The sequence below is a fragment of the Oratosquilla oratoria genome, chromosome 29, assembly GCF_046742065.1.
Source record: "Oratosquilla oratoria isolate Oo_2021 chromosome 29, ASM4674206v1, whole genome shotgun sequence".
NCBI classification, from domain to species: Eukaryota; Metazoa; Arthropoda; class Malacostraca; order Stomatopoda; family Squillidae; genus Oratosquilla; species Oratosquilla oratoria.
In genome coordinates, this window is record NC_134805.1 from 14,177,540 (window position 1) to 14,202,188 (window position 24,649).

The 24,649-nt window shown below is 39.3% G+C and overlaps 1 protein-coding gene across 5 annotated transcripts in view; it reads left to right on the forward strand.

Annotated features, from left to right (window-relative positions):
- Positions 1-24,649, forward strand: part of LOC143040605 (uncharacterized) — a 535,837-nt gene that overhangs the window by 411,043 nt on the left and 100,145 nt on the right. For all 5 annotated transcript variants that reach the window (XM_076211732.1, XM_076211736.1, XM_076211735.1 and 2 more), the window contains 3 exons: positions 6,559-6,688; positions 15,570-15,610; positions 18,777-18,967. In XM_076211732.1, coding sequence (XP_076067847.1) covers positions 6,559-6,688; positions 15,570-15,610; positions 18,777-18,967 — 362 coding nt within the window. The remainder of the gene's footprint in view (positions 1-6,558; positions 6,689-15,569; positions 15,611-18,776; positions 18,968-24,649) is intronic.

Consider the following 24,649-nt stretch of genomic DNA (forward strand, 5'->3'; position numbering starts at 1 on the left):
TAGCTATAGAAGAGAACTGAAGAAAAACAGTTTTCCTCATAGAGTTTTGGACACTTGGAACAAACTGGACAATGAAATAGTATGCGCAAAAACCATTCATGAGTTTAAAAACAAACTAGACACTGCAAGATACAAAGGCGGGACAACACGAGCATAGCTCCCCTTCCCGCAAAATACAACTAGGTAAATACTAGGTAAATACAGTCTCCTCTTAGCATCCATTCCCAAATGTCTATTCCTCATTATACTTTTTAATCCACCAAGGCATTTACTCACTTCTCTCAATCTACATTCTACCTCCACCTTCACTCCACCTTTTCCTGCCACATTTGCACCCAAGTATCTAAAACTATCCACTTCCTCCAGTCGCTCTCCCATAATGCTCACTTCCAGTCTACTGCCACTTTCACCCCTTGTACATCATATCACCTTACTTTTACCCACATTTATCTTTAGCTTTCTTCTATCACATACTCTCCCAAACTCTGCCACCAACTTCCTCAATCCCTCCTCCGATCCTGCCACAAGCGCAGTGTTGTCCGCTTGTGGCAGGGTCAAGAAATGTAGTATAATGGAATTTGGAAAAAGTAAAAACAGAATATTGAGAGATTATAAAATTGGTGAAGAGGTCAAAAAAGTAAACTCAGAAAAAGACCTTGGAGTGATGATCAGCAAAGATGTGACACTGGATAAGCATATTAATAAAATAGTTGGAGAAACCTACAACAATATTGAGGTCAATAAAAGTGGCATTTGCTTATTTGGATGAGGAAATGATAAAAAAAAAAATTAACTACACTAAGAAGACCAAAACTCGAGTATGCAGCAACACTATGGACACCCAATACCAAAAAGAATAAAAAAAAAAAAAAATTAGAGAGAATACAAAGAGTAACAACAAAACTGGCACCAACTCTTTCCAAAATGACATAGGAACAAAGACTGTCCAAATCAGAATTACCAACTCTGGAACAAAGAAGGGAAAGAGGAGACCTACTATCTATAGATTTATGAAGGGAATGGAAATCTTAGATGAGAATTATTTATTGAAATGGGACAATGGAAAAACAAGAGGACACAAAAAGAAACTTAAAAAAGATAATTACAGAAGAGATCTGAAAAAAAAGCTTCCCACACAGAGTGATAGATACTTGGAACAAATTAGACAAAGAAACAGTGTGTGCAAACACTATTCAACATTTTAAGAAAAAAAATTATGCTGAGAGATACAAAGATGGGTCACCACAAGCACAGTTCCCTTCCCATATAATACAACTAGGTAAATACGCACTCCCTCACCCCCATTCCCCACCCACCCCCTTCTCTGCATAACAGCATCATCCATACACAACCATTCTCCACTCACCCCATCATCTGTCTATTTCCTTCCTTCCTCAACAGACATTCCCTTCTTTCCCTATGCCCCTTTTACCACATCCATCCATCTCATCCTTGGTTGCCCCCTCATGTTCACTTCCCCCACCTCTGCCCTCTACACCTCTTTTACTAATCTTTCTTTACTCATTTTTTCCTGGAGTCCAAACCATCCCAATACTCTTTGATCAACCCTATCTCCCAATTCCCTTTTCACCCCCGCCCCCCTCACCTCATTTCTCACTCTATCCAGCCCAGTAACCCCTAACATACTTCTCAGGCATTTCCTCTCAAACTGCATGAAGGATATAAAGAATATGTAGATGACACAGAAATGGCAAAAGTTATGATCAGACATTTCAGGCCGTTTTTATAGTTGAGAGCTTACAAATTTGTGAAGATGGACAACGAGAAATATCCCCTAAAATGAAAGAAATAAAGGTAACACAGAAAGAAATAAGAGACCAAATAAAAAACCTAGATGTTAGGAAATCATGTGGACCGGATGGAATTGCAAACTGGATACTGAAAGAGTGCACAGACAAACTAATGGACAAATTATACAAGATAATAGACTTTTCACTCAAAAAAGGAAAGGTAATGCAAGATTGGAAAGATGCAAACATAGTACTAATATATAAAGGAGAAAACAAAGAAGATCCTACAAACTTCAGACCAGTATCCCTTACATGTACAGTAGCAAAAATATGCGAAAAAGTTATCAGAAACAAATGGATCAAACACTTGGAGGAGAATAAAATATTAAACCCTAAACAGTTTGGCTTTAGAAGTGGAAGATCATGTACCACAAACTTAATAGGTTTTTACTCAAGATTAATTTAGATAATACAAGAAAGATGGCTGGGCAGATTGTGCATTCTTGGACTTGCAGAAGGCTTTTGACAAAGTACCACATAAAAAGTTAATAAGAAAAATTGAAATAATAGGAGGAATACAAGGTAAGCCACTGGAATGGATGAAGGATTTCTTAGGTAGGAGAAAAATGAGAGTGGTACTTTGAGACAAAAATATGAACTGGGAAGATGTGAGAAGTGTCCCACAAGGCTCTGTATTGGCTCCTTTAATGTTTGCCATATATGTAAATGATATGGACTAGGGAGTGAAGTGTTATATGAACTTCTTTGCTCACGATGCCAAATTACTCAAGAGAGTAAGCACACAAGAAGATTGCAGATCGGAACAAGAAAACGTGGACAAAATATGGGAATGAAGTCAGAGGTGTGAAATGAACTTTAACATTAAAAAATATAGTATAATGGAATTTGGAAAAAGCAAAAATAGAATATCAGGTCAATATAAAATTGGTAACAAGGAAGTCAAAAAAGTCGACTCAGAAAGAGACTTGGGAGTGATTATCTCAAGCGACTTGACACCTGATAAACATGTCAATAAATTAGTTGGAGAGACTTTTAACTTATTAGGACAAATGAAAGTGGCCTTCAACTACATGGATGAAGAAATGGTAAAGAAAATAGTGGTTGCACTAATAAGACCTAAACTGGAGTATGCTGCAACACTATAGTCACCTAGCAAAAAAAAAATAATAATAGAAAGAATCCAAAGAGCAGCAACAAAAATGGCACCTACACTATCAAATTTGACATAAAAACAAAGATTGGATAAATTACATCTATGAACACTGGAACAGAGAAGAGAAAGAGGTGATTTGTTGACCATATACAGAATTATGAAAGGGATGGAAATTCTCGATAGAGACGACTTATTAAAATGAGACAGAAGAGAAACAAGAGGACATGAAAAGAAGCTAAAGATGGACAGTTACAGAAAATTTGAAAAAGAACAGCTTCCCACATAGAGTGATTGATGTCTGGAACAAACTAAACAGGGAAACAGTGAGTGCCAAAACTATGCAAGATTTTAAGAATAAACTGGATGCGGAGAGATATGGAAATGGGTCACCATGAGCATAGCTTTCATCCCATAAAGTACAACTAGGTAAATATATAAAGAAATTAGAAAGAACACAAAGAGCAATGACAAAATTGGCACCAACTCTCTCCGAATTAGCATACGAACAAAGATTGTTCAAATTGGAATTACTAACTCTGGAACAAAGAAGAGAAAGAGGAGATCAGCTGACTATTTATAGAATCATGAAAGGAATTGAAATCCTAGATAGGAATGATTTATTAAAATGGGACAATGGAAAAACAAGAGGACATGAAAAGAAACTCAAAAAGGATAACTATAGAAGAGATCTGAAAAAAGATAGCTTCCCACATAGAGTACTGGATACCTGGAATAATTTAGATAAAGAAACAGTGTGTGCAAACACTATTCAAGATCTTAAGAAAAAATTTGATGCTGAAAGATACAAAGACGGGTCACCACGAGCATAGCTACCTTCCCATATAATACAACCAAGTAAATACATTTGAATCATATAACTTGTTAAGATCAATAAAAGTAGCATTTACCTATTTGGATGAAGAAATTATTGAAAAAATATTAGTACACTAATAAAGCCTAGACTGGATTATGCGGCAATGTTATGGTTGCCCAGTACCAAAAGGAATATAAAAGAAAATTGAAAGAATCAAGAGAACCACAAATATGGCTTCAGCTTTTTCAAACTTGTCATATGAAGAGAGACTGACTAAATTGAAGTTAGTGACTGGAGCAAAGAAGAGAGAGAGGCAACCTACTGACCATCTATAGAATCATGAAGGGCACAGAAATACTTGATAGAGAGCACTTGTTAAATTTAGACAAGAGAAACACAAGAAGACAAGCAAAGAAACTCAAAAAAGATAGTTATACAAGAGATCTGAAGAAGAGCAGTTTTCCACACAGAGTGGTGGACACCTGGAACAAACTGGACGAAACAATAGTGTGTGCAAAAACCATACACGAATTTAAGAGCAAATTAGAAATTGCGAGATTCAAAGGCAAGACACCACGAGCATAGCTCCCCTTCCTGTAAGACACAACTAGGTAAATACATATACTCTTCCTCTCTTATGTTCCATGTTTCTGCCCCATGCAGTGCTGTCAGCACAATCACTCCTTTATACAACCTCCTCTTAGCATCCATTCCCAAATGTCCATTTCACGTTACACTTTTTAATCCCCCAAGGCATTTACTTGTTTCTTTCAATCTACATTCTACCTCCACCTCCACCCCTCCCTTTCCCATCAGATTCCCCCGTTTTGTAAAATACATACATACATATACCAAAGGTTTTTTTCCTCCTTACATGGGACTTAGCCAAAACACAAAGGCAAAGAAACCACTCCAACCCATTCCATCCCCTACCTACTCCACTCCCCTCTACCCTCTTCCCTCCCTCTTATCTTGACACCTCCTGAATGATGGGTTATCCCAGCATCTTGTTCACTGCCCTGGGTCAGAAGCAGTGTCACAAGACACAGCACATCCACAGCAAGGCCACCTCATTAATTTGGTGACCCCCCCTCTCCGTCCCCTCATGCAGAAAAGAAGATAGGGAGAAATCCCTTCTGGCTGCATCAATTTATTTCTTACACATATTCCCTCACTCCCATCTATCACCCACTCCCCCTCATGTACCATAGCATCATCCATACACAACCATTCTCCATTCACCCTTATCTTCTGTCCTCTCCCATCCTTTCTCAACAGTCATTCCCCTCTTTCCCAATGCCCCTTTTACCCCCATCCATTCATTTCATCCTAGGTCACCCACTCATGTTCGCTCCTTCCACATCTGCCTTCCATACCTCTTTTACTAATCTTTCTTCACTCATTCTTTCCATGTGTCCAAACCATCTCAATACTCTTTCATCAACCCTACCTCCCATCTCCCTTTCCACCCCTGTTCTCCTCCTCACCTCATTTCTCACTCTATCTAGCCTAGTAACCCCCATCATTCTTCTCAGACACCTCATCTCAAACACATTCAAACTCCTTCTCTCTTCCTCTCTTATGTTCCATGTTTCTGCCCCATACAGTGCTGTCGGCACAATCACTTCTTTATACAATCTCCTCGTATTATCCATTCTCAAATGTCTATTTTTCATTACACTTTTTAATCCACCAAGGCATTTACTTGCTTCTCTCAGTCTACATTCTACTTCCACCCCACTCCTCCCTTTCCTGCACCCAAGTATCTAAAACTATCCACTTCCTCCAGTCTCTCTCCCCTTAAAACTCACTTCCAGTCTGCTGCCACTTTCTCCCATTGTACATCTCATCACCTTAGATTTACCCACATTTATCTTCAACTTCCTTCTTTTACACACCTTCCCAAACTCTGTCACTAACTTCCTCAATCCCTCCTTTGTTCCTGCTACAAGCGCAGTGTCATCAGCAAACAACTGGCTTATCTCCCACTTTTCTCCATTTTCTTTAATCATCTCCAATCCCTGACCCACTGCCTTTGCATTCACCTCTCGCACCACCCCATCCATGTATAAATTGAACAGCCAAGCAACATAACACATCCCAGATGAAGTCACACCTTTACCTCAAACCACTCACTCTCTCCATCCCTTATCCTAAAACAAGCTCTACTATTCTTGTAAAAAATGTTGACTGCTCTTAACAGCTTTCCTCCTATCCCATATACCTGCAAAACCTCCTACAGTCTTCCCTATCATAAGCCTTTTCCAGATCCATAAAAACCCACAATACATCCTTAACTTTTCCTATAGCTTTCTCACATATCTGTCTTACCACAAAAATCTTATCTACACAACCCTTACCTGTCCTAAACCCACACTGTTCCTCACCAATTACTCCCTCTGTTCCTCTCCTAATCCACTCAATCAAGACCCTCCCATAAGCCTTCCCAACTATACTTGACAAGCTGATCCCTCTGAAACTACTACACTCACACTTGTCCCAGTTTTGTAACACTTTCATAAAATGAATAATGAAACCCAGTCAGATAAAAGTAACAGTGTTGAATGGTGATCCATGAAGCAAAACTTGCATGACCAATACCTAAGCAAAGTTTGATAACTGGAGACAGAAAACTCCACGGGCATAGGCCCTGATACTTTTATTACAGTTAGGTAAATACAGAGTAAATTTGTGTATTTATATGTGTATTTTGTGATCACAACAAACAACTAAGATTTTAGAGTAACACATGGATGAAAGAATGTAGTCTAAAAGAAAAATAGTTTAACTGCTTACTGTATCTATTTTCCTAATTTCAGGTGAGAGGATGTGCACAGTGAGTAAGCTACAATTGGTAGTGCATGTGAAACAGTATGCACCTATCTCTTGGGCTGCAGTTATCCTTCCAATCCTACTTCTCCTTGCTCTTCTTGCATTGGTACTTATATTGTAAGTATTTCAATTTTTTATCATCTTTTTTATAAGCACACCCAGATACTTCTGACTACAAACACACCATATGTGAAACTCGATTCAAACAATCGATCCTTTGTCCCAGGTCTCTACCGCAGGAGACCCACGGCTCCCAGGTAACTGGCTGCAACATCTAGATAGGCTTGTAAATCATTCGGTGAAGAGATAGGTAAATGTGTAGTGGAGTGAAAGGAGGTTTCCTCAAGGATAATGTGGATGAAAGTGAAACTGGGAAAGGAGATGTGGGTTTTTGTAAGTGCATATGGGCATGGCAGTGAGAAGAGCGTAGAAGAAAGGGAGGCTTTTTGGATAGATTTAAATGAGTGCATAGAGGATTTAGGGAGAAATGTCAATGTAATAGAACTGGGAGACCTTAATGCTAGGGTAGGAAATGTTCCAATTGATGGAGTGGTTGGGAAATGTGGAGTTCCAGGAAAGAATCGTAGTGGAGAGTTGATGGTGGAAATGTGTCTAGAAAGAGAGTTGATGATAGCAAATACAGTGTTTCGAAAGAAAGTCAAGCATAAGTACACATGGTAGAAGGTGGTGGAGGGAAGGGTGGTAGATAGGGCATTAATGGACTATGTAGTGGTAAATAGGATTATGATAGGAAGAGTTAAGGATGTACATGTGCTAAGGGGAGAGGGTGGGGGAATATCAGATCATTTTTTGGTGGAAGGTAAGCTGAGAGTGGAGGATAGATGGAGAAAGAGGAAAGGGACAAAAGGTAAGGAGGTGCTTAGAATGAACTCTTTAAATGAAAAGGAAAAGGAGAAGGAGTACAAGAAGAAGCTGAAGGAGGAGTGGGAGTGAAGGATAGAGTAGAGCTAGGTGTGGAGGAGGAATGGGGATGGTTCAAGGAGTGACTCACAAAGTGTGCAAAGATGGTGTGTGGAACATGAAGGATGGGAGGAAATAGAAGAAAGGGCAGTGAATGGTGGGATGAGGAAACAAAGAAGGTTGTAGAAGAGAAGAAGTGAGCTTTCACAGATTGGTTACAAAATAGGACGAGGGAGTCATATGAGAGGTACAAAGAAAAGAAAAAAGAAGTAAAGCAAAAGGTAAAGGAGGCAAAGAGGAGAGCAGATGTGAAATGGGGTAAGAGTATGACAGAGAATTTTGAAAGTAATGAAAAGATGTTTTGGAAAGAAATTAAGAGAGGAAGAGGAGGCGAATCAAGTAGAAAAGAAAAGGTAAAAGGTGCAGATGGAGAGATGATAATGGAAGAGAAGGCATTAAGGGGAAGATGGACAGAATATTTTAGGGAATTGTTAAATGTGAAGGAGGATAGGGAGGGAAAGATAGCTGCAGTGGGAAATACTAAGAAAATAACCGTGATGAGGGAGGAAAATGGAGGAGAAATAAGGAAGGATGAAGTGAAGGCAGTTGTTATGATGATGAAAGCAGGTAAGGCGCCTGGTCTGAATGGATGCCATGCAGAATGTCTAAAAAAAAAAGGAGGTACAGTGATGGTGGACTGGCTGGTGAGGTTATTTAATGTTTGCTGGAGAGAGGGTAGAGTGCTGGAGGACTGGAGGAGTGCCTGTATAGTTCCACTTTACAAGGGAAAAGGGGACAAGTGTGAATGTAGTAGTTTCAGAGGGATTAGCTTGTTAAGTGTAGTTGGGAAGGCTTATGGGAGGATCTTGATTGAGAGGATTAGGAGAGGAAGAGAGGGAGTAATTGGTGAGGAACAGTGTGGATTTAGGACGGGTAGAGGTTGTGTAGATCAGATTTTTGTGGTAAGACAGATATGTGAGAAAGCTATAGGAAAGGGGAAGGATTTTTTTGGGCTTTTATGGACCTGGAAAAGGCTTAAGACAGGGTAGACAGAAAGGCACTGTGGGAGGTTTTTCAGATATACGGTATAGGAGGAAAGCTTCTAGGAGCTGTCAAGAGTTTTTATGAGAGTAGTAGAGCTTGTGTCAGGATTAGAAATGGAGAGAGTGAGTGGTTCGAGGTAAAGGTGGGACTTCATCAAGGATGCGTTATTTTGCCCTGGCTGTTCAACTTATACATGGATGGGGTAGTGCGAGAGGTAAATGCAAGAGTAGTGGGTCAGGGACTGGAGATGGTTAAAGAAAATGGAGAAAAGTGGGAGGTGAGCCAGCTGTTGTTTGTGGATGTCACTACACATGTGGCAGGATTGGAGGAGGGATTGAGGAAGTTGGTGACGGAGTTTGGGAGAGTGTGTGATAGATAAATGTGAGTAAAAGTAAGGTGATGATATGTACAAGGGGTGAAAGTGGCAGTAGTCTGTAAGTGAGCATTAAGGGAGAGCAACTGGAGGAAGTGGATAGTTTTAGATACTTGGGTGTAAATGTGGCAGGAAAAGGTGGAGTGAAGGTGGAGGTAGAATGTAGATTGAGAGAAGCGAGTAAATGCCTTGGTGGATTAAAAAGTGTAATGAGGAATAGACATTTGGGAATGGATGCTAAGAGAAGACTATATGAAGGAGTGATTGTGCCAACAGCACTGTATGGGGCAGAAACGTGGAACATAAGAGAAGAAGAGAGAAGGAGTTTGAATGTGTTTGAAATGAAGTGTCTGAGAAGTATGAGGGGCGTTACTAGGCTGGATAGAGTGAGAAATGAGGAGGTGAAGAGGAGAACAAGGGTGGTAAGGGAGTTGGGAGATAGGGTTGATGAAAGAGTATTAGGATTGTTTGGACGCATGGAAAGAATGAGTGAAGAAAGACTAGTAAAAGAGGTATGGAAGGTAGATGTGGAGGGAGTGAACATGAAGGGACATCCTAGGATGAGGTGGATGGATGGGGTGAAGGGGGCTTTGGGGAAGAGGGGAATGTCTGTTGAGGAAGGATGGGAGAGGACAGAAGACAGGGGTGAATGGAGAATGGTTGTATATGGATGATGTTGTGATGCATGAGGTGGAATGGGTTGGGGATGGGGGGGTGAGGTAGTATATGTGAGCAAATTTTGACGCTGCCCGAAGGGATTTCTCCCCGTCTTCCCCTTTATGCATGGGGGATGGAGAGGGGGGGGGGTGATTTAATGAAGCGGCCTTGCTGTGGATGTGCTGTGTCTTGCGACACTGCTCCTGACCCAGGGCAGTGGACAAGGTGCAGGGATGACCCGTCATCCAGGAGGTACTGAGGTGAGAGGGAGGGTGGAGGGGTATGGAGTGTATTCCTAGATGGAATGGGAGGGAATGATTTTATGCCTTTTCCTTTTTGGCTACCCCCCTTGTAAGGGGGAAAAAGCCTTGGTATATATATGTATGTATGTTAGTATTTACCTAGTTGTATTAAATGGGAATAGAGCTATGCTCATAATGACCTGTCTTTGTATCTTTCAGCATCTAGTTTGTTCTTAAATTCTTGTATACTTTTTGCACACACTGTTGCCTCATCCAATTTGTTCCAGGCATCTACCACTCTCTGTGGAAAACAATTCTTTTTCAGATCATTGTGGGATGAGGTGTTCAATGCTCTCTGTGTGGTAGTTGCATCTAGGACAGTTTGATTCTGTGGCCAGGCCTATTATGTGTTGATACTGTTTTGATGCTTGATGGTGTCCTGAACACAAGCATGCCAGTGTGATTGTTACTTCTCTTCAGAGGGTCTTCTGTGGGACTGATGTTTGGGGGTTGTTGGCAGAGTATTGATTTTTTCCCCCCTCTTTAAAGAACTCTTTTGGTGATTTGGGTGTGAATGTGTTTTTCTGTAGATATGATGTGGAATTGATGGTAAATTGAAGTATATGTTAAAGTGTATGCAACAATTTTTTTATGTTCAGGATTTTTCTGTGTGTTGATGGTCTATTGGGATGGTTTTGGTGCAACCTGTTATTATTCTCATTGCTTTGTTTTGTAAAGTTTGCAGAGTATTTATGTTTGTTTTGCTGATTGTTAGGAACCATGCTATGGAAGCATAGTTTAGTGTTGCTTTTGTGAACTGTTTGAAGACTGTAATTAGAGTTTCTCTTTTCTAAATCCAGTTGTCATTATTTGGCATATATTTTCCCTTTTTATCAGCCAATACCCCATTTGGGGTATTGGTTGCATCTTATGGTGGGGTCAAAAGCTACTCAGTAGCATGCAGCTGATACTTTGTGGTCTATATGGGGCACCCCTATGGATCAGAGTCACACATTATTTTGTCTGTGATAGAGGAAGTCTCTATTCATTGAGAAATTATGCTACAGATTGACCTCTCATTAACAGACACCACATTACTGGATATCGGATACAACAGACAAAATCCGCTGGTCCGGTCAGAAATCCGCTGGTCTGGTCCGACAGTCTAAATTTTGCGGGTAGGGTGAATGTGTCTGTTAGTTCGGTGCTTGTCCGCTGAGTTGCTGATGGCATGATGGCGTACACTTTGTTTTGTTTACTAGTTAACAAAATCGTGATCGGTGTGGATGTTTGGACGTTTATTAGCTGTGTTTGCAGTGTTTTTGCTGTGTTTTCGGTGTTTTTGGTGCTGCTGTTTAGTGCTGTGCAATCACTATGCCACCCAAACTAAAGCAAAGCGTGTTAATCTAAATATTAAGAAGAAAATAGAGCTATGTATGTATACTATGATTTTATAGAACTTAAGAGGTGATCTCCCCCCCAATACACACACACACAAAAACCACTCCAAATCAACAGATTATTCACATCAACGGACACCGTTACCCCCCTTTTAGTCTGTTAATGAGAGGTCAATCTGTACTTTATCATACTGCGACTGTCCGACCATTATGCTGTCCCCCTACTCTTAAAAGTATCCTGTAACCACTTCTCTGAATATTAAATTCCTTTTTTGCCAAACCCTGTGGTAGGGGAGAATGAATACTGCCACTGTTTCCACTTGAGTCATAAAAAGCAATAGAAAGGGGACATTCCTAAAAAAAAGCAAAGGCATATGAGGGTCTGGGAGGATTTTTCCAACCAGAACCCTAAGGTTTAGGTCTTTTAGTGTACATGGATGTGGCATAGATGAGAGTAAAAGGGAAGAGATAGGCAGTATATTTGTGAGAAAGATGGATGTGTTGGCATTGAGTGAAACAAAGTTGAAAGGGAGGGGTGCAAGTTTGAGTTTGGTAGTGTAGTTGGGAGGGTGTCAGGAGTGAAGAGAGGATGAGGGAGAGAAGGGGTGGCTATACTAGTAAATGAAGAGATAGGTAAATGTGTGGAGTAGGTTTCTTTAAGGTTAATTTGAATGAAGGTGAAACTGGGAAAGGATATGTGGGTTTTTAAAAGTGCATATGGGCATGGTAGTGAGAAGAGTGCACAGGAAAGGGATATATATTTTTTTTTTTATGGATTTAAATGAGTGCATAAAGGATTTAGGGAGAAATGTCAATGTACTGATATTGGGAGATCTCAATGCTAGGGTAGGAGATGAACCAACAGATGGAGTGGTTGGGAAATGTGGAATTCCAGGAAAAAAAATTTAGTGGGGAGATGATGGTGGAGATGTGTCTTGGAAGAGAGTTGATTAGAGCAAATACAGTGTTTAGGAAGAAGGTCAAACATAAGCACATGGGAAAGGGTGGTGGATAGATGAGTGGTAGATAGGGCTTTAATGGACTATGTAGTGGTAACCAGGAGAAGAGTAGGAAGAGTTTTGGATGTATATGTTCTAAGGGGAGGGAGTGGGGGAATATCAGATCAATTTCTGGTGGAAGGTAAGTTGAGAGTGGAGGATAGATTGAGACAGAGGAAAAGGACAGATGGTAGGTGCTTAAATGAGAAAGAAAAGGAGAAGGAATACAAGAAGCTGAGAGAGGAGTGGGAGTGAAGGATAGAGTAGAACTAGGAGTGGAGGAGGAATGGGGATGTTTCAAGGAGGGAGTCACAAGGTGTGCAAAGATGTGTGGAACAAGGAGGACAGGAGGAAATAGAAGGAAGGGTAGTGAGTGGGGGGGGGATGATGAAGCAAAGAAGGGTGTAGATGAGAAGAAATGGGAATTCACAGATTGGTTAGAAAATAGGACAAGAGAATATGAGATACAAAGAAAAGGGAAGTAAAGCATATTATAAAGGAGGCAAAAGGTGAGCATGTTTTGGAAGGAAATTAAGAGAGGAAGATGAGGCAAATCAAGTAAAAAAAAAAAAAAAAAAAAAAAAAAGGTAGAAGGGCAGATGGAAGAGATGGTAGTAAGAGGAAGATGGGCAGAGTATTTTAGAAAGTTGCTAAATGTGAAAGAGGATAGGGAGGGAAAGATAGTTGTAGTGGGAAGTGCTAAGAAAATAACAGTGATGAATGAGGAAAATGGAAGAGAAATATGGAAAGATGAGGTGAAAGCAGTTATTAAAAGGATGAGAGCATGTAAGGCACCTGGGTTGGATGAGCGTCATGCAGAGTATCTAAAAAAGGGAGGTACAATGATGGTGGTCTGGCTGATGAGGTTGTTTAATGTTTGTCTAAAAGAGGGTAGAGTACCAGAGGAATGGATGATTGCCTGTATAGTTTCGCTTTACAGGGAAAAAGGGACAAGTGTGAGTGTAGGGTTTTGATTGAGAGGATTAGGAGAGGAACTGAAGGAGTAATTGGTGAGGAACAGTGTGAGTTTAGGACAGGTAGGGTTTGCATGGATCAAATTTTTATAGTAAGGCATATATGTAAGACAGCTTTAGGAAAGGGTGAGAATGTTTTCTGGGCCTTTATGGATTTGGAAAAGACCTATGACAGGGTAAACAGGAAGGCATTGTGGGAGGTATTACAGATATATGGGACAGAAGGAAAGCTGTTAAGAGCAGTCAAGTGTTTTTACAAAAGTAGTAGAGCCTGTGTTAGAATTAGAAATGGTTTGAGGTAAAGGTAGGACTTCACCAGGGATGTGTTATGTTGCCTTGGCTATTTAATTTACCGTATATACTCGTCTATAGGTCGATCTCGTGTAAAGGTCAACCCCCCATTTTTGGCCAAAAAATCTGGAATTTTCCATATATCTCATGTATAGGTCGAGTGGCTTGTTTTTGTTTTGGTGCTGTGAGCATTCCACTGTCTTAATGCTTTGAAGTGGCATGGCTTGCCTGGTATAGCAATTGATTATTATGGTTTTTCACTTCATTTATTCTGATGTATTTTGGTTTATGTTTTTTCAAGTTCACTGATTTTAATATCTAATAAGTTTCACTGAAGTTGCCATTTCAGCAGAGTGAAAAACTTGAACAGATTACCAAGATTTTTTTCATGAAAGTAGCAGTTGCCGACAAGACTGACGAGTTAAACACCATATGAGGATGGAGCCTTTATTTGTACAAAGTTTCGCTTATTACAGCCCTTTCAAGTACAAGTTGAGATATATATGCTTGAGATTGAATAAGGGGAAAGGAGAGAACGGGGAGAGAAAAGAAGTAGGGGGGAAGGGAGAGGAGGAGGAATGGGATTGAACACTGGGAAAGGTTGAGAATGCTGGCCCAAACGTCTGTGGGCAAAATGTTCACAAAGGGTGGTTTAAATATTTTTATTTTTTTTTTGCTGGCCATGGGTATTAGGGGAATTATGTGGGGCGAGATGTTGAACATGCCCCTATTTTGTTCTATAGTGTTCGTTCCTTGAATGATCGCTGCTTCTAAACACTTCCAGGGGATTTTGTCTGGTTCTCGTATCAGCAGCTCTGCATTCTTCCAGTCCATAAGATGGTTTTCCTTGTTTCTATGTGTCACACATGCATTGGTGGTGACATCATGCCTGACGTCGTAACGGTGTTCACGTATTCGTGTATTCAGGTCGCGTGACGTTTCTCCGATGTAAACTTTATCACATCCTGAGCACGGAATACGATAAACACCAGCTTTGGTGCCGGTGTTTGGTTGTTGTGTATTTTTGTCTTTGTGATGTCTTTTATCATTCTGCTTGTCTGACACACTACTTCCAAATTGGTGGTTCTTAAAATATGTGTCAGGTTGGTGGCAACGTCGCTGGTTGGCAACACAAGACGTCTTGTTGTGCAGCAGGACAGCACAACAAGACATCTCGTGTTGCCAACCAGTGACGTTGCCACCAACCTGACACATATTTTTAAGAACTACCAATTTGGAAGTAGTGTGCCAGATAAGCAGGGCGATAAAAGACATCATGAAGACAAAAATACACAACAACCAAAGCCGGTATTTATCGAATTCTGTATGGGGTTACCGTATCTAGGAGGAATTTCACATGTTTTGGTACGTACCGTGCATTTTATGTCCCCATTGTTTACTGGTACTAACTAGTAGGTAAACATTTTGATTTCTGAACCTAAAGAAAAGGTAAGAGTTCTTCCTAACCTTTCTTGTCATGTCTGGATTTCAACCTAACGAGATTATTACTTGTGTATAGGTCGATCCCTAGGTTTTGGTCTAAAAAAAATTCCTTAAGATTTCGACCTATAGACGAGTATATACGGTACGCATGGATGGGGTGGTGTGCGAGGTAAACGTACGAGTAATGGGCCTGGGACTGAAGATGGTTAACCTTTTCCATATAATGATGCCTATGTAGGCATCATGAGTTGTGAGTGAGTATATGAGATTTATGAAATACAGTGAAACCTCTCATTAATGGACGTTAATTAGCTGTGTTTGCGGTGTTTTCGCTGTGTTTTCGGTGTTTTTGGTGCTCTTGTTGTTTAGTGCTGTGTGCAATTACTATTATGCCACCCAAAAACCACTCCAAATCAACAGATTATTCACATCAACAGACACCGTTACCCCCCTTTTAGTCCGTTGATGAGAGGTAGTACTGTATATTAGGATGTTAACATGATGCTAAGGTTTTAAATTTATGCAGTAGTATCTCAAGATTCAAAAATCACCTCTTACTCTTTCTAATCTTTTGCTACTTCTTGTGAAAGAATCTTTTAATACAAATTTTATTGATTTTTGTTTCCAGTAATATTTTTATCTTCTCCACTTTCAGGCACAAAAAGGGTTACTTGAAGAAATACCTGCTTCCAAAAGGTACAAATTATCATTTTTTTCATAATCTGAGGCGACCCCCAAATGGGGTATTGTTTATAAATAGTTGATATTTTTAGGGGCTTAAATGATACCTTTACATCTCTTAAGCACCTATATTATCCTGTTTTACTTTCTAGCCATAGCTCATATCCCCCCCCCTTTTTTTTTCCTTCTGCATTTGTTTTATTTGCCTTATTCACTAGCCAATTCTTCCCTTCTGTCCAACTCCTCTCATATTGGATAAAACCTGAGCTAACATTTTACTGTGACTTTTAATGTCTCCGATGTTTCTTCTGCCTCTCCTGTTTCTGTGTTTCTCCATTCATTATACTTCTTTCTCACCTACCTTGCATGTCCCCTTGCCATCTTATTTCTTCTCAACTCTTCTACATTTATTATCTTTTCCCTTCTCCTTATTCATGCCTATGCTTCTCTCTCTTGGCCACTTTCTCTTTTGTTAGTATAAGATATTGATCCAATTCATCTGGTGACATTACAAAAATTCAAAACATGTTATTTCAAGAGAAAAGTTCACAAAAAAAATTGCACCCTGTATAAAAAAGTAGGGAGACCTACTTTTTTTTTTTGTGCATATCTATACATGCTGTGATGAATTGGGCATATGGAGGAATGAGTGAAAAAGGACTGGCAGTAACAATATGGAGAGCAGAAAAGGATGGAAGGAACTTGAAGGGAAGACCAAGAAATAATCTCAATTCAAACATTACTACTATGGAAAACGACTTACAAAGTCCCCTGAGGCTACATTCCTCAGATCCAACCTCTCAACTTGCTAACAAAGCACATACTTGCATGTAATCTGAATGCACATCACCCAATTTGGTTAAACACATACACTAACTGCTTCCTTTCTTTTCTACTCTCCAGGACCCATTTGCAAGGGTTTTCATGTTAAAAAAAAATTGTCCTCTGAGGAAAATGGAATGTTTGTCAAATGTTCATAATGTATTTGGATCCCTTTCACATAACATATACATATTTTTGTTTGTATTTACCTAATTGTTGTATATTTACCTAGTTGTATTTTGTGGAAAGGGGAGCTATGCTCGTGGTGTCCTGCCATTGTATCTCGCAGTGTCTAGTTTGCTTTTTAAACTCATGAATGGTTTTTGCGCATACTAATTCATCATCCAGTTTGTTCCAAGTGTCCAAAACTATGTAGAAAACTGTTTTTCTTCAGATCTCTTCTATAGCTATGTTTTTCTATTTTCTTTCCATGTCCTCTTGTGTTTCTCTTGTCCCAGTTAAGTAAGTCCTCTCTATCAAGTATCTCTGTGCCTTTCATGATTCTGTAGATGGTCAGTAGGTCACCTCTCTCTCTTCTTTGCTCCAGTGTCGGTAACTCCAGTTTAGCCAATCTCTCCTCGTATGATAGGTTTGCAAGTGCAGGTGCCATTTTTGTAGCTGCTCTTTGGATTCTTTCTATTTTCTTTATATTCTTTTTGGTACTGGGTGACCACAATCTCGCTGCATACTCTAGTCTAGGCCTTATCAATGTAACTAATATTTTTTTTATCATGTCTTCGTCCAAGTATGCAAATGCCACTTTTATTGACCTTAGCAAGTTGTAAGTCTCCCCGACAGTTTTGTTAATCTGTTTATTATAGGACAAGTCGTTCATGATGATTACTCCCAAATCTTTTTCGGATCCTACTTTCTTTACTTCTTTGGCTCCAATTGTATATTTTCCTGATATTCTGTTTTTGCTTTTTCCAAACACCTTTATGCTACACTTCTTATATAGGAAAGGAGTAGTGTTTGTTGGGTCCCATTTCCTATTCTCCAATTAATCATATCTAGCCTCAAATTCATGTACAGCTCTAAATCTATATCCTTCATTTCATATGATCATATTTTACTGATGGCTCCAAATTTGATGCTGGCATTGGGTTTGGAGGCTATAGTAGCAACTTTCTATGCAGATGGGCTCTCTCTATTTCAGCCTCTATTTTTACAGCTGAGCTGTATGCTATTCTAGCTGCTGTTGAGAAAGTGGCAACTCTGGATACTGGTAGCTTTACCTTTTTCTGTGACTCCAAAAGCGTGTTGGAGGCGCTCTGTGCTTATAACTCTACGAATCCTCTGATTTTAAAAATCTTACAGTGGATTCATATTATAGAGAGGCGAGGTACCGAAGTAAAGTTTTGCTGGAGTGAATGGAAATGAAGAGGCTGATAAATTAGCCAAAAATGCAGCAACAGAGCTATTTCCAAGGAGATACCCACTGTAATTCAGCAATTACTTTCCAGAAATTAAAATTTCACTTGCAGTACCTGGCAGGAACGTTGGAACTTGGTTAATCCTAATAAGATGAAGGAGATTACAAGTGTGATATCTCCTTGGGAATATGGTAGAATGCCTAGGAAATGGGAAACAGCACTATGCAGACTCAGGATTGGACATATTCATCTCACTCACAAATATTTGATGGATGGAAATTATCAGCCTAATTGTGAGGAATGTTTGGTCCCCCTGACTGGGCGACATTTGCTAGTTGAATGCCCCAGTCTCGAGGATCTTAGACACTGATACTTCTCCGAGGCTCTTGATGGGGATAGCAGATACATCCTTGACAAAATCCTTCAAGAGGAAGTTATGTATAATGCTAGTGGCATTCTTAATTTCATCGAAAAAGCTGGCCCTCTTCAAAAGCTGTAAATAAGTTTTATTTTTAATTATTACTTTAAAAAAAATATGTTTTAAATTACCCTTTTATTTTATTCATAGTTATTATTGACTTTCTTTAGACGACATTGGCGTCATTGACCTTTGCTGTTGCGATGCCAGACAACCCTTGAACCATTCCATTCCATTCTTGTACTGATGGCCCCCTTCATCCTATTCATCCATTCTCTTCTCAGTCTTCCCTTTAAGTTAACTCCACCCACTTCTGACTTCCACACTCTTTCTGCCAGTCTTTCTTCACTCATATTTTTTGTATGCCCAAACCATCTGAGTACTAAAGTTATTAGGGTTGAATTTCATTGGTCACTTTTCAAACCATTGAGCTAGATTTTCTTAATTGTCTTCAATACTTAAATGCATCAGCATTTCATGTTCTATACTATTTTGTATCATCATTTAATCTGGATACAGTAGATTCCAGTTTATGATATATATCACTTGTATATACTATGAACTCAAGGGACCCAAGAACAGAATCAGGAAGATCATATCTGCATAACTGAGCAAGAGATGAGAGACCGCCCAAGACAGAAAAAGGCACCTTTCCTTCCTCCCCCACCTGTAGTGCCATATGCTGAAAAAACACAACTGCCTCAGCATTCTGGAAACCAGGATACTCATGGGTTCACTGAAATACAATCAGATCCTGAGGTAAGTATTATTTATTTTTACGGGATGGGAGTTTTATGTACTTAGTGATGTCATACACCAGTGGTCATATATAAAGATGCTAATTATGTGCATAAATGTATTAAGAGAATACTAGGAACCTAGTGCTATTGGCCTGTAATATAATTGTATTGTGAAGATACTAATAACCCATACTGGATTATTAGGGTATTTATAATTTGTGGAAATGCAGAATTTCCTTATCATGCAAACTTAACCTAACCTAACCTAACCAGCCCTAAATTTTCCCCCTCCACAACCTAACTTAATCTAACTAGCCTGAGCTGCAAATTATAAATGTCTGGAGTATTAAGTGTATGGTTTCATGCAGTCAGAACTTTTGAGATTCTTCTGAGGCACCCCATATGGACCAGAACCACACATCATTTGATTATGTTAGAGAAAAATCTTTACTCATCAAGGAATGATGAGACTTTTTTTCACTATTGTTGTTGTTGTTGTTTCCTAGACTGTCAGTCCAAGCAGTCCCGTCTCCCCAAGGAATGCCACGGCCGAAACAGGGTTTTCCCACAGATTCTTTATGGAGTATATGTTGTGTTGTTTGCGTGCGTGATTGTGTATAATGCAGTCTTCCATAACGTGTTGAATAGTATGGGGTGAAGTGTTACATTCTGGGCATTTATCCACAATGTGGTCATCCATTCTCTTCTGGTAGCTTAGAAGGGTTGGGTGGTGGCCACATCGCAGTCTGGCCAGGTGGACTCTGTCCTTTCATGGGAGAGAGGATCCAGAGGGATGGATATCAGGGGGTCTGGCATGTAGCAATGTGTTGTCTTTTAGTGTGTTAATGGAGCAGTGAGTGATGTGATTATGAATATGTTTCCAGAGGCTGGTATTTGGTGGTTTTGGAGGAAGAGAAGAGAGTATTTGTGTGTGATATAGATATATATATATATATATTTTTTTTTTTTCCAGGTGTGTGTGGGTGTTCTGCTGGTGTTTTTTTTTATACTTCTTGGTGTGTGTGGGTGTTCTACTATGTATTATTTACCTACCGTATATTTCCATGCATAAGATGACCTTTGTGTAAGACGAGGTACAAAATTAGAGCAAATTTTTATGAATTTATCTTAAATCGGTAGTATAAGACGACTGCTAAATTACAAAAGCATCAGTGTATCAAACCTACCGTACAAAAATAATTGTTTTGATTACGTTTAACCGGTTTTTTCCACTTTTTCTTTTCTTTCTCATTACTTAACACTATCCTTATACCAGATAAATTACTTACTGTATCCTTATAAATTCAAAATAAATGAAATAACAAAGCAAATCATGTATCATGATTTTCTGAGAACACACGTCAACTAAAAAATTATTTGTTTACGTTCCTGGTTCGACGTAGCTCACTCCACCGCACACAACGGTTTTATAATTTTATAATTTTTAGATTTTCTATGTTTTAAATGCAACTACTCTAATATATATATATATTTTTTTATAAATAAACGTTTTATGTACTGTAATCCAAAATTGTTATTTTCAGTCCTAAAAATTACTGAAAAGTTAGCGAAAGAAAAGGGTTGCTATGAACGCAACCAGTGGTCGATGTTTACATTTTTATCAGTTGTGTTAGATGTGTTTACATAGAGTAGTTAAAAGTACCGTAATTTCATTAATATAGAACTATTCCTCGAATTTATTAACAATTACCATTTACTATAAAGATATGCCAATAATGTATGAGGTAAATATGGTTTAATTACCTTTATTACCAGTTCTTATCATAATATGAATCATTTCCTGTGTATCGGTGGTTATTGGCTGGCTAGCCTACCAAGTCATCTCATGTAGAATTCAAGGTCTGATTTTTATAATGGTAGTTTAAGATGACCCCCAAATTTAAGGGGTGAATTTTTGGATTTTAGGGTCGTCTTATACGTGGAAATATACGGTAGTTGTATTTTGCGAGAAGGGGAGCTACGCTCATGGTGTTTTGCCTTTGTATCTCAGTGTTTAGTTTGCTTTTAAACTCATGAATGGTTTTTGTGCACACTTTTTCCTTGTCCAGTTTGTTCCAAGTGTCTACCACTCTATGTGGAAAACTGTTTTTCTTCAGATCTCTTCTGTAGCTATGTTTTTTTATTTTCTTTCCATGTCCTCTTGTGCTTCTCATGTCCCAGTTTAACAAGTCCTCTCTATCAAGTATTTCTGTGCCTTTCATGATTCTGTAGATGGTCAGCAGGTCACCTCTCTCTCTTCTTTGCTCCAGCATCGGTAAATCTAGTTTAGCCAATCTCTCCTCATATGACAAGTTTGCGAGTGCAGGTGCCATTTTGGTGCTACTCTCTGGATTCTTTCTATTTTCTTTTATATTCTTTTTGGTACTGGGTGACCACAATGTCGCTGCATATTCTAGTCTAGGCCTTATCAGTGTGACCAATATTGTTTTAATCATTTCTTCGTCCAAATATGCAAATGCCACTTTTATTGATCTCACCAAGTTGTAGGATTCTCCAACAATGTTGTTTATCTGTTTGTCATAGGACAAGTTGTTTGAGATGATTACACTCAAATCTTTTTCGGATCTCTCCTTTTTTACCTCCTTGGTTCCAATTTTATATTGTCCTGATATTCTGTTTTTGCTTTTTCCAAACTCCATTATGCTACACTTCTTAATATTAAAGTCCACCTCCCATTTCTGACTCCAGTTCCATACTTTATTCAGGTCTTCCTGCAGTGATTCACAATCCTATGTTTGTGGAGGCTACAGCAAGTGTCTGTGTGCCTCTCATGTCAAGGTGATCTATGACTTTGAGGACTTGTTTCAAAGTGTAGGTGGTCTGTAGGTGTTGTACATGTGCCGACTTTTTAATTGCTTTTAATGCTTTGTTTTGTATGGTCTGAAGGGTGTTGAGGTGTGTCTCACTGAGATTAGGTGCCCATGCTGTAATTATATAATTAATCACTGAGCATATGCATTGTTTGTATATTGTAGTATTAGTTTCTTTGTTTTGTCCAAATGTTGTTCCAGTGATCGATTTAAGTGCAGTGAGTCTTGGTGTGCATTTATTTTTTATGTTTGTGATGTGTTGTTTTAATGACATGGATGTATGGTATGTTACACCAAGAATTTTCTGTGTGTGTGTGTGTAGTATTAGTGTTGTTGATATAGAGTTGAGGAATGTATTTGTGTTCTTTTGTCCAATTGTTGAGAAGTGTTGCTGTAGATTTGGTTGGGGCTATTTTGAGTCTGTTTGTAGTAAACCTTGTGTTGAGTGTATCAAGGTATGGCTGTATTATTTCTGTGGCTTTGTGTTACGATGTGTACATGTGATTGTTATGTTGTCTGCGTAGGAAGAGATTTGTATTTCTGAGGTGTCTGGTGTGAGTATACCATGCATGTATAGATTAAAGAGTGTGGGGGATAGAACAGAGCCCTGTGGTACTCCATTTTTAATGTTTCTGATGTGCAATGACTGGCCATTATATGCCACATAAGCATTTCTGCCTGCCAGATAATTGGCCAGTCATCTTTTGGTGTTATTGTGCATGTCTGTGTTATATTGTTTGTTAGTTTATGGTGGGGGATATCATCAAAAGCTTTACTAATGTCTAATGTTATAAGAAGTGTTCTGTGATGTGGCCTATCTGAGTTGATGCCATCTAATATTCTTTGCATAAGGTTTATTAGAAGAGTGTTTGTGGAGTGTAGTGGCCTAAAACCATGTTATGATTCAGCAAGGGGAATATGTGGTGTGATGAATTGAAGTATGAGGTATTCAATGACTTTGGGGGGAGTGCAGAGAAGTGTGATTGGGCAGTGTGATGTTGGGATTGTTGGGTCTTTATTGGGTTTTGGGATTGGGATTATTTTCCCATGCTTCAGATGTCAGGTATAGTGTTGTGTGAATAGCTGTAGTTTGCAATGTTTGTGAGTGCATGTATACCTTGTGGTCCAATGTGTTTTAGGTGGATGTTACTTATGTTGTCAGGGCCACAGGCAGATAAGTGCTTGAGGTTATGTATTATGTGCTTTGTCTGACTGTCTATGAAGGGTGTATAGTCTGAGTCTGTGGGAAAGTCTTTCTTTCGTCAAATGGTGCATTGGTCGTGAGGGTGAGAAGTGAGATGGCTTGTCTGTACAAATGATTTATGAGTGTATTTGCTTGGTCTGTTTGAGGGTAAATTATCTGTTGTTGTGGTTATTGCTGCATGAGAGCATTTTGTGTTACTGTTGGATAGTGTAATGCTGTTGAGTGTTTTGTACAATTTGCTGGTGTTTGTTTTGTGATTAAGTATACTGACAAACTTTTGCCAATTTTGTGTATTTTGTTCATGTATTTTATTGGTAATATCTGTGTTTAGTGTTTGTATTTGGTTTGCTATGAAACTGGAAAAGGAGATGTGGGTCTTTGTAAGTGCATATGGGCCTGGCAGTGAGAAGAATGTAGAAGAAAGGGAGGCCTTTTGGATAGATTTAAATGAGTGTATAGAGGATTTAGGGAGAAATGTCAATGTAACAGTACTGGGAGACCTTAATGCTAGGGTAGGAAATGTTCCAATTGATGGAGTGGTTGGGAAATTTGGAGTTCCAGGAAAGAATCGTAGTGGAGAGTTGATGGTGGAAATGTGTCTAGAGAGTTGATGATAGCAAATACAGTGTTTCGGAAGAAAGTCAAGCATAAGTACACATGGGAGAGGGTAGTGGATGGAAGGGTGGTAGATAGAGCGTTAATGGATTATTAAGTGGTAGATAGGATTATGATGGGAAGAGTTAAGGATGTACATGTGCTAAGGGGAGAGGGTGGGGGAATATCAGATCATTTTTTGGTGGAAGGTAAGTTGAGAGTGGAGGATAGATGGAGAAAGAGGAAAGGGACAAAAGGTAGGGAGGTGCTTAGAGTGAACTCTTTAAATGAAAAGGAAAAGGAGAAGGAGTACAAGAAGAAGCTGAAGGAGGAGTGGGAGGGAGTGAAGGATAGAGTAGAGCTAGGTGTGGAGGAGGAATGGGGATGGTTCAAGGAGGGAGTCACAAAGTGTGCAAGGATGGTGTGTGGAACAAGGAGGACTGAAGGAAATAGAAGGAAGGGTAGTGAATGGTGGGATGAGGAAACAAAGAAGGTTGTAGAAGACAAGAAGCGAGCTTTCACAGATTGGTTACAAAATAGGATGAGGGAGTCATATGAGAGGTACAAAGAAAAGAAAAGAGAAGTAAAGCAAAAGGTGAGGGAGTCAAAGAGGAGAGCAGATGTGAAATGGGGTAAGAGTATGACAGAAAATTTTGAAAGTAAAAAAAAGATGTTTTGGAAAGAAATTAAGAGAGGAAGAGGAGGCGAATCAAGTAGAGAAGAAAAGGTAAAAGGTGCAGATGGAGAGATGATAATGGAAGAGAAGGCAGTAAGGGGAAGATGGGCAGAATATTTTAGGGAGTTGCTAAATGTGAAGGAGGATAGGGAGGGAAAGATAGCTGCAGTGGGAAATGCAAAGAAAATGACCATGATGAGTGAGGAAAATGGAGGAGAAATAAGGAAGGATGAAGTGAAGGCAGTTGTTAAGATGATGAAAGCAGGTAAGGCACCTGGTCTGGATGGATGCCATGCAGAATGTCTAAAAAAAGGAGGTACAGTGATGGTGGACTGGCTGGTGAGGTTATTTAATGTTTGCTGGAGAGAGGGTAGAGTGCCAGAGGACTGGAGGAGT